Source organism: Pseudopodoces humilis, chromosome 31 (assembly GCF_049639895.1).
Source record: "Pseudopodoces humilis isolate 2021_Gansu_Grassland_sample_001 chromosome 31, ASM4963989v1, whole genome shotgun sequence".
In the NCBI taxonomy this organism is placed as follows: Eukaryota; Metazoa; Chordata; class Aves; order Passeriformes; family Paridae; genus Pseudopodoces; species Pseudopodoces humilis.
In genome coordinates this window covers 1,626,136-1,635,086 of record NC_142230.1, presented here as the reverse complement: position 1 = coordinate 1,635,086, position 8,951 = coordinate 1,626,136, and the positions used below count along the sequence as shown (strand labels likewise).

The following is an 8,951-nucleotide window of genomic DNA, read 5'->3' as shown; positions in this document are numbered from 1 at the left end:
CCCCGCCCGCTCCCCGCTTTGTATCTCCCCCCCATCACACCCCCGGTTCCTGCATCTCTGCGGGGTCGTTCGGGACTTGTAGTGCACCGGGTTGCACCAGGCACCAGTACCCGTACGCCCCGACGGACAAGTCCCGAACGACCCATCTGTTTAACCCATTTGGTTCCCCCACGGGCATCCCCCCTCCTTTTATATAATCCCCTTAATCCGTTTATAGAGGCTGAAGATTACAAGCAGCGGCCAGAGCAGGTGTTCCCATCCTGGGAGTGGGTCACCCCATGGATGGGGGGCATGGTGTGTGTTTCATGATGTCCCCAAGGTCCAGGGTCAGGGTAATGGTAGACCCAGAGTATGGGACATGTACATATAGCTGTATCTAGGGCCATAATACCCCCTCAAAATGCCCAGCCCAACCAGGAACCACCACCCCCACCCCATGCCATGCACAGCTGTTGCAGGAGAGGAGCAGATGAGAGTGTATGAGTTTGGGAAGCAAATAGGGAATTGGCTGCTAGAAACCTTATTAAAAGACACCATGAAATATCCAACTGGTGACCCCCTGCTTGGAAAGAAGGTATTGAACTGCACTTCTGCCTCCCAAAAGCTGAGAAACCCATGGTGGGGGTGGAGCAGGATCACCTGTGTGTCCCTTCCCCAGAAATGAGACAGACCCAGCGTGGCAGCGGTTCTCAGCGTCAGAGCTTTATTCCAGAACAGGAAGCATGCTAAAGGAGGTGGAGGGGGAGATGCTGAGGGGCTGGGGGGAAGGGGAGGATGATGCAGTCCCCAAGCCCCAGTGGAGAGACATGGAGCTATAGGCTCCTGTGGAGTGACTGCACCAGCATCTCCAGCTGCTCACCCAGGGCCACCTTATCTCCGTCATTGGTGATCACCCAATCAAAGGCCACTCCCTGGTCCAGGCCACATTCAGAATCAGTGTCATCCACCCCTGGTAGCACAGAACCCAAGGATGGTCAGGATCTGTCTATCTGTACCCCCTACCATGGCCTCACCCCCCAGAGCTGGGGGCTTCGATCCAAAGCCTCTTGCTCCCACTGCCAAGGAACAGCAGTGGAAGCAGCAGACCTGTGCCCATTGGGCAACCCCAGTTTTGGTGTCACACTAGGTGAAGCTGCCCCACACTTGCTCACCATTGACAAAGACCCAGTTCCTCCTCTTCCTTGTCTCCTCAGTAGCCACCACCCGCACAGTCTGCACCACATCCCCATAGGCGTCCCGGAACCACTCCACATCTGAGAGGCGCCGTGTGTCACTCACCACCTGCGCAGGGGCTCCATCAGCACCTGTCCTCCGCCCCCAGTGCCCCCATGTACTCCCCAAAACTTACCCACACTGGCTGCAGCGCCCCCTCCACTGCTGCCCGGCAGAAGAAGCCAGGGTCACTGTGGCGCTTCTCTTCGCCCCAGCGGATCATGTCCTGACGAAACATCTCCTTGTAGGCGCTGGCATCCAGGAGTCGCTGAAAGTTGAGACCATGCTCCTGTGGGGAAGGGGGTTCAGTGGGCATGGTCTGGGCCAACGAGCATGGCATGGCACAGCCACAGATGTTGTGACATGCCATGCCTCAGCACAGCATGATGGAATGGGATGGCTCAGTACAGCACAGCATGCAACAGCTTGGCACGAAATGGCACAGCATGATCGTGGGATGGCATAACTTGGCACAGCATGTCCTGACATGGCTTGGTGTAGTGCAGCATGGCACAGCTCAGCACAGCATGGCAAAGTATCAGACGGCACAGCACAGCATGGCAGGGCAGGCACAGCTCAGCACTGTGTGGTGTGGTGTAGCATGACGTGAGCATGGGACAGCACAGAACAGCAAAGCACACGCCCTGGCACAACTTAGTGTGGCACAGCAAGGCTCGGTGTGGCACAGTAAGAGCACGGTTCGGCACAGCATGTGGTAGAACATGGCACTGTCCGGCACAGCTCAGGATGGTGTGGCACTGTATGTCATGGTGTGGTACGGTATGAGGGTGGGACGGCACAGCACGGCACAATGTCCCGGCACAGCTCGGCGGGGTGTGACACGGCTCGGCGCGACCGCGGTACCTTGGCGTACTGCTCCTTGAGGGGCCCAGAGAGGCGCAGAATGGTGCAGACGTCGGGACCCAGCCTGTGGGAGAGGGGTAAGGGGGACGGGCACTGGCACCGGCTCCACTCGGCCAAGTCCCGGCCTCCCTGTCCTCTGGTACCATCTCCGCACCCCGCGCCTTCCCTGCCGTCACCCCTTGCCCCAGTCCCGCCCCGCCCGGTACCGGCTCCGCAGCTCCTCGGCCACGAAATCCTTCCCCGATTTTCTCTTCCCGCTCAGCAGCAGCACGGCGCGCGGCGCCGCCATAGGCGCCTCGTCCCCGCCCCGGCTCGCTGGCTCCGCCCCCCGGCAGGACGTGGGTGTCACGGCGCCCCCTCCCGGGCAAAGCCAGCGCCGCACCAAGGGTGCCCGCGAATGCCCGCGGGGTATGGCGGGTTCGTTCCCCCCAGGATCCTGTACCCCTAGCAGCCTTCTGCCTCCCTGCCCTCCCCTCCCCCAGCGCCCCCGCTTCCTTCTCACACCGTCCATTCTCCTCTGAAGCTCCCTTTCCCCAGCACCCTGCTCCTCCCAACATTTCCTTTCCTCCCAGCATCTGCATTCCCTCAGCACTCTTCCCCCAACCCTTATTCCTCTTCCGCACCTCGCTTTCTCCCAGCATCCATTTCTCCCAGTACCCCCTTTTATCTCCGAGCTCCGTTCCTCCTCAACATCCCTATGCCATCTCCGCACCCCACTTTTTCAAATGCCCCTCATTTCTTCCAGCACTCCTCTTTCCTCTTCTTCTCCCCCAGCAACCCCCTTCCCCTCCAACACACCATATTCCCCTCTGCCCTCCATTTTCATCTGCACCCCCTCTCCCCCAGCAGCCCTTCCTCCTCCCTTTTCTCTCACAGCACCTTCTTTGCCCACAGCACTCCAGTCCCTACTGCTCTCCCCTTAACACACCCTATTCCTCCTCTGAACCCCCATTTCCCCAGCTCTCTTCCCTCAGCACCCTTCCTTCCCCACCCCCAGCACCCCCATTTTCCCCACATCCACACAGCTATGCCCAGCAGTGACTTTATTCATGATGCAGCATCACACAGTGCATTTGGTTGGGGATGTGGCCCTACTTGACCCTACAGGGTGCAATGGTAGCCCCAAGACGCCCATAAACAGCACGTGGGGAGCCCTTGTGTGGGGGTGCTGGCACACTACAACACTGGCCCCCTGGCTCTACCCTTGCTTGCCATGCTGCCTTGGGGCTCTCTGGCTCCACACGTTCCTGGAGGTGCTGCAAGAGAAGGGGACGTGTGATGGGGTGCAGGAGGGAGGAATCCCTGGGGACCCCTGGCACCACCCACCCCAGCTCACCCACTGTAGTGCTGCAGCATGTACTCCTCGAAGTCATCAACCGCCTCCTTGTCGCCCAACTCCTGCCACGCTATCTCCTCAAGCATCTCCTCCACATCATCCACAAAATCGACAAACCGCAGGCGGTCATGGGCAAAGACACCGTCAGCCCTAAAGGCCCCATCAAGCCGCGATGCCAGCCTCCTATATTGTCCCCCCAAGCCCAACTGCCCCATGAAGGTCTCCAGCAGTTGCAGGAACTGCACCTTTTGCACTGGCTCCAGTGCAGCCCCAAGAACTTCCTGGCCCTCCTTCTGGGCACAGTCAGTCACCCCAGAACAGCCCTGTGGTGCCCGGTACTGCCTGAGCCGGGGCACCTCATGGGAACTATGCTGGGGGTGTCTGTGAGACACCTTCCCACAGGCTTTGCCTGGCTTGTGTTCACAGGCGGTTTGGGGATCCTTCTTGTGGGGTTTGCCATGCTCTCTCCTCTCCTGCTTGTGGGGGGACCCCTTAACGCCATGCTGTTTGTGCCACCTGCTCTCCTTCTCCACCTTGAATGGCTTCTTCCAGGGTGTGGAGAAGGACCCCAACCCCTCTGCCTCCAGCACCTGGGCCAGGTGCTGATCCAGGGTGCTTAGTTCCTCCACAAGCCCCTTGAAATCCTCAGAGCCCTGTATACGGTCCAGGGTGTCTGCTAGCTCCTGCCGCAATGAATTCAGACTGCCATGCCACCGTGCTGCGGCCTTGCTGTGCACTGGCGCACCTGTGGCATGTGGCTGCTCTGCTGTTGGCTCCCTGGTGCTGCCTGGTGCCCCTGTGGCCTGCAAGTGCCACAGCTCAGCCCGGGCCTCCCGCAGTGCGATGACTTCCCGCTCCAGTGCCGCACGAAGCTGCGCATTTTCTGCAGCCAGACTCTGCTGCTGTGCTTCGGCTGCTGCCACCCCACGCTCACTCTTGTGCAGCAGTGCCCGCAGATCTTCTTTGTGGGCCTGGGGCAGGAGTGGGGGGGCTGTGAAAGAGGTGGCAGCAGGAGAGCAGCACCAGGACGCGGCACTGAGACATGGCACTGGGCACCAACCTGTAATTCTGCCTGCATGAGCCGGATCTCCTGGTTCTCTTTGGCCAGCTTGTCCAGGAGTTGGTTCATAGACTGCATGCTCTGTGGGCCCCCAGCATCTGGCAGAGGGGGCTTCTGCTGCGAGTCCTGGAGGACAGAAAGGTTGGGAGCCCTGAGAGCATTGAGGACACCCTCTGCCCTCACTGAGCCCTGCTTGAGACCCCTCCTTACATTGCTGTCTATAGACAACAGCGACTCCTGCTCCCCAGCAGCCAAGTCCCAGCTCTCCACACTCTCCACAGGGCCTGCAGAGGACATGGGTCCGAATGTCCAGGCTGCTGCAAGGTGTCCCACTGTCTGGCTGGGCTAGTTGCCTGTACTCACCATCTGCCATGTCATAGATACCACCTGGGGAGGAGGGGACAATCAGGAGGATATCTGGACCCCACCCTGTCCCTGGGTCCTTGGCTACTGGGAACCCCACTTACCAGTGATGATGAGCAGCCCCACAGCAACCAACGCCAAGACACCAAGCAGGTACTTGCTCATACTGAGCCCGTCATCACTGGTGTCTGCTGTCCCCCGGTGTGGGGCAGGCATGACAGTGGGGTGCCCAGGATGTGGCTTGTGGCCCTGCCGCCACCGCAGCCCCTCCATGCTATTGTCACTGCTGGTGCGGCACATGTCCTCCATTGCTGGCTCTAGGGGGAAACGGGGGGGGCCTCCAGGGAGGGTCTACACCTAAACACTGCCAGCACAGATTCCCTCAGGCCAGTCCCCTGTGAGACCCTGACCTGCTTGGGGGGTGTCAGGGAAGGGTTGTGGCTCAGCCTCAGCATTCAGCTCCTCCTGCTCATCGCCCTCCAATGTCCTGGGCTCTGCAGAGCCATCCAAGGCAGGCATTGCCCATGTGCTGAAGTCCTCACACTCCTCTGGGCTCTGCAGACACAGGCACTGGCACATGAGGTGTCCCAGTGTGGGGAACAGCACCAGTTCCAACTCAGCCCCAGCCCCCCCCAGTTCTGACTCACCCCCTGCTTGCTACCCTCAAGGCACAAGGTCTGGCTGGAGAAGGTAGTCACACCGTTGGTGGCCATGGCTGGGGAGAGGCAGAGCATGGGGATGAGACAGTGGCACAAGAAGGTGACACCAGGCTTGCCTCATACCCACGGTGTCTGCCTGCCTGTGACTGTGTCCTGGGTGCCTTCATCCTCCTCCTGCGGTTCCTCATTGTCAGACCTGTGGGAGGTCGAGTCCTGCTCTGGACCCACTGTCTCAACGGGCAGACCCTAGGGGAAGTGGGACATGGGGAGACACCTTTAGCCCTGACCTTCATGTGCCCCACTCTGCCTGGAGCCTGAGGTAGGCTCTGGGGGGGGGGGGGGGCGGGGTGTGCCCGGGGGTGTCCACCTCTTGGGGGGTTGCCCTAAGGGCCCCAAGGCGTGGGGTCCCCGGTTCCGGGATGTTGCCCTGGAGATCTCAAGCACTAAGGGTCTGCTCTGATGGTTGTCAGCCCTCACCTCACTGCCCGCCAGCACCCAGCTGCTCTCTGAATCTCGGGGATCCAACTTCTCCGCCATAGGGACAGTCCAGTGCTACCTGCAAGGGGACAGACCAGCGAACTCACGGACAGCGGGACACGACCCAGCTCCCAGCACCAGCGGGATGTGACCGCGAGAGCCATGGTCCCGGTGCCAGCCAGTCCCTCCAACCTGTAGCTGGGGGACTGAGGGAGCCGTCCCGATGCACCGGCTCTGCGGCTCCACCTCCACTGACACCAGCTGCCGCCGCGGGGTATTTTTAGCCGGTGACACCACCCAGCAGGTGGACAGGAGACGCGGGGCCCGGCGTGGGGAAACCAGAGGCCCCGATCGGGATCCCACCGCCCCACAGCAAAGCGGCAGCACTGGAAGGGGTCTCGAGCAGCCCCTGCCCCTTCTCTTCCCCCCACCCGCCCGGGATCCAGAACCGGCCTGGGGATGACGGCCCCGCCAACAACCCCCTCCTCTCCGCTTTCCACAGCCTCATCCAAGCTGCGCCCGCGTCCCTCGGCCCCGTCCCGATGCCGGTTCCGGCCTGGCAGGGGCACCGCCTCTCCACAGCCCCGGCGGTACCTGCACCCGCCGCGTCCCGCCGGGAACTTTCCCTAGGGCCGCCACCGCCCCCGAGGTGGGGCGCGCACGTGACACCAGCAGCCAATCGCAGCCTGCGGCGCAGCGTCGCGCTGAGACGGGCGGGGAGCGGGAACAGCGGGCGCGGCCCCGCCGTTACCGAACACCCCACCCCACGGCGCCCACCCGCCCGGTACCAGACAGACACCGACATCCCCAGACACCTTCCTCGGACAGACAGCAACACGCGCGTTTTAGAGTTTTATAACGACGGTACAAAAATTTCCATTAACGATTGGCTAAAATGGACGCATCTGGGGCGGGGAGCGGGTACCGGGACCGTCCCGAGCATCGGAGAAGAGTGCACCGGGACTGCCCCGTGAATGTCGAAGGGGGCACCAGGACCGCTGCACAGCCCAGGAGGTGCCCCCTGCAAGGCAGTGACCTAAATGGGGGCAGCACTGTGGAGCACCAGAAAACCTCAAGCCCTCACGAAGCCGGTGCACTGAGGCCAGAGCCTTGCCCACAGCAAAGGGCTTACAACGGCATGGCCAGCACCGTCCCAGATCCCCTAGTGGGTCCCGGTGGCAGGCAGTGCCTAGCGAGCAGCCACAGCCAGCGCATGGCACTGCCTCTCCGGCTGGCAGGGGGGGTGACATTTACAAAAAATGGGGGGTTGGTCCTAAATCAGTGGGGGAAAGATGTACATGGCGGCTGAATGGTAGCTCAGCCATCGTTGGCGGTCACCAGCTGTCCCATGCCCTCACGGATGTAGACCGACTGGATCTCCTTCGTCTTGAGGCAGAAGTCACAGGCCCAGACAGCAGAGGCCTCAGTGGTGAGCAGCCCATAGGCATTCTCAGTCATCCCTGTGCACTCTCGGTGGAACCACTTCTGGCAGGAGGCCTCACACAGGATGGCATCCTGGTCATCATTCACCTCGTTGCGACAGGCCCCACAGGGGTACACAAGCCCTGGTGGCGGCTGGTGCCCTGAGGTGCTGGTGGCCTTGCCGGGGGTTGGCAACGGGAGGCTGTTGGTCTCAGGAGTGCTGGCATTGCGGGCAGCACTGTTGGGGGCGAAGCCAGGCTGTGCCCCATTGACGGTGGCGGGGGAGCCCGAGTGCTGCTCCTGGGTGAAGGTGCTGGGAGGAGGGTTCTTGGCTCCCTCTTCACTGCTAGTAGGGAAGCCGGGATCTGCCCCAGGGAAGGGACTGGCCGTGGGGGGCAGGGGTGGCATGTTCTGCCCCGGGCGCTGCATGGGTGATTGTCCAAAGAGGTTGCTGGGCTGGCTGAAGCGCTGAGCCACTGCTGGCCCCCCGGGGGGATTGAGGGCTGGCCCGGGACCCATGTCCCCACGCGGGGGCTGCCCCATAGTAGGGGACATCATGGGCCCGAAGCCTGCAACAGGCCCCTGCATGAGCTGCCCCATAGAGGGGCTGAAGTTCTGTCCGAGGGGCTGGCTGAAGGGCTGCCCAGCAAAGGTCAAGGCCCCCGGCTGCACGTAGTTTGGATTCTGGGTGGGCATGCTAAAGGCCGGGCCCATCTGCCCGGGGGCGAAAGGGGGGGGCTGCCTCCGCAGGGGTTGGGGACCCCCGCCGTAACCAGGTGGAACCTGCGGCGACATCCCCCCCTGCACGCGGAAACCGCCGAAGGGAACGGGGCTGCCCAGGAAAGGGGCAGGGGCCGCCCCCAACTTGGGAGCCCCGAAATCATCCTCGAAGGGATTGGAGGCCACAAGGTGGTCCACCATGGGAGTGGGCGGCGGGGCGAACTCCGAGAGGTGCGAATAGGCAGGGCCCTGAGGGAACAAGGTGGCGGTCAGGGTTGCAGCGGCCCGCCCCCGGCCCCCACGCCGCCCCGAACCCGGCCCTACCTGCGTGTTGGACTTGCGCCGCTTCTTTTCGGGGCTCTTCATCTGCAGCCCTGCGGGGACAAACGAGGCCGCGTCAGCGGGGCCAGAGCGACCCCCACCCACCCCGATCCCTATCCACCCGCGCTCACCTGCCTTCCCCTGCTTCCGGCCGGGCCCGCCGGCGGCAGCGCTGCCCGCGGGGTGCGGGGGCCCCGGCGGGGGCGGGGGGGCCGGGCCCGCTCCCTCCAGCTTCTCTGAGTGTGGGGCCGCCATAGCCCTCACAGCGCGCGCGTCGCCGCCATGGCCCGACCGGAACCGGAACCGGCGCGGGGCCAATCACACCGCGCGGGGGGCAGGGCGAAGTGCGCGAGATGTGGCAATCACCACAGACTCCCACCCCATTCCTCGGTCGGACCAAACCAAGTCCAGCGAGATGGAAAGGGGGAGCACGGTTAAGGGAACAGACGGGACAAACCACATACGAGGTCCCGGGGGGGGGGAAGGGAAGGAACAAGGACGAACTGTAGCGCCCGTA

At 62.6% G+C, this 8,951-nt stretch overlaps 3 protein-coding genes across 11 annotated transcripts; all 3 read right to left on the bottom strand.

Moving 5' to 3' along the window:
• Nucleotides 1-681: 681 nt before the first annotated feature.
• PMVK (phosphomevalonate kinase) lies at nucleotides 682-2,385 on the bottom strand. Of its 2 annotated transcripts, none has more exons than XM_005532324.3 (5): nucleotides 2,283-2,385; nucleotides 2,077-2,140; nucleotides 1,349-1,501; nucleotides 1,152-1,281; nucleotides 682-949 (listed from the first exon to the last, which is right to left on the bottom strand). In XM_005532324.3, the coding sequence occupies exons 1-5, from the start codon at nucleotides 2,363-2,365 to the stop codon at nucleotides 813-815; spliced, it is 567 nt and encodes a 188-aa protein (XP_005532381.1). In that variant the 5' UTR covers nucleotides 2,366-2,385; the 3' UTR covers nucleotides 682-812. The 2 variants fall into 2 exon arrangements, with proteins under 2 accessions (XP_005532381.1, XP_014116343.1); XM_014260868.2 differs by having other exon boundaries at nucleotides 1,349-1,480.
• Nucleotides 2,386-3,104: 719 nt separating this feature from the next.
• On the bottom strand, nucleotides 3,105-6,786 carry PBXIP1 (PBX homeobox interacting protein 1). 7 transcript variants are annotated; one of them, XM_088068693.1, is made up of 11 exons: nucleotides 6,566-6,786; nucleotides 5,972-6,050; nucleotides 5,635-5,690; nucleotides 5,483-5,550; nucleotides 5,246-5,405; nucleotides 4,940-5,152; nucleotides 4,836-4,859; nucleotides 4,683-4,756; nucleotides 4,473-4,598; nucleotides 3,413-4,383; nucleotides 3,105-3,332 (listed from the first exon to the last, which is right to left on the bottom strand). In XM_088068693.1, the coding sequence occupies exons 1-11, from the start codon at nucleotides 6,774-6,776 to the stop codon at nucleotides 3,275-3,277; spliced, it is 2,040 nt and encodes a 679-aa protein (XP_087924819.1). In that variant the 5' UTR covers nucleotides 6,777-6,786; the 3' UTR covers nucleotides 3,105-3,274. The 7 variants fall into 7 exon arrangements, with proteins under 7 accessions (XP_087924819.1, XP_087924817.1, XP_087924818.1 ...); XM_088068691.1 differs by having other exon boundaries at nucleotides 3,417-4,383; XM_088068692.1 differs by having other exon boundaries at nucleotides 3,417-4,383; nucleotides 5,246-5,390.
• A 24-nt stretch (nucleotides 6,787-6,810) lies between these two features.
• Nucleotides 6,811-8,865, bottom strand: PYGO2 (pygopus family PHD finger 2). Of its 2 annotated transcripts, XM_005532381.3 has the most exons (3): nucleotides 8,566-8,865; nucleotides 8,438-8,487; nucleotides 6,811-8,362 (listed from the first exon to the last, which is right to left on the bottom strand). In XM_005532381.3, exons 1-3 carry the CDS (start codon nucleotides 8,687-8,689, stop codon nucleotides 7,289-7,291), a joined length of 1,248 nt encoding a protein of 415 aa, XP_005532438.3. In that variant the 5' UTR covers nucleotides 8,690-8,865; the 3' UTR covers nucleotides 6,811-7,288. The 2 variants fall into 2 exon arrangements, with proteins under 2 accessions (XP_005532438.3, XP_087924823.1); XM_088068697.1 differs by having other exon boundaries at nucleotides 8,438-8,865.
• Nucleotides 8,866-8,951: the final 86 nt, after the last annotated feature.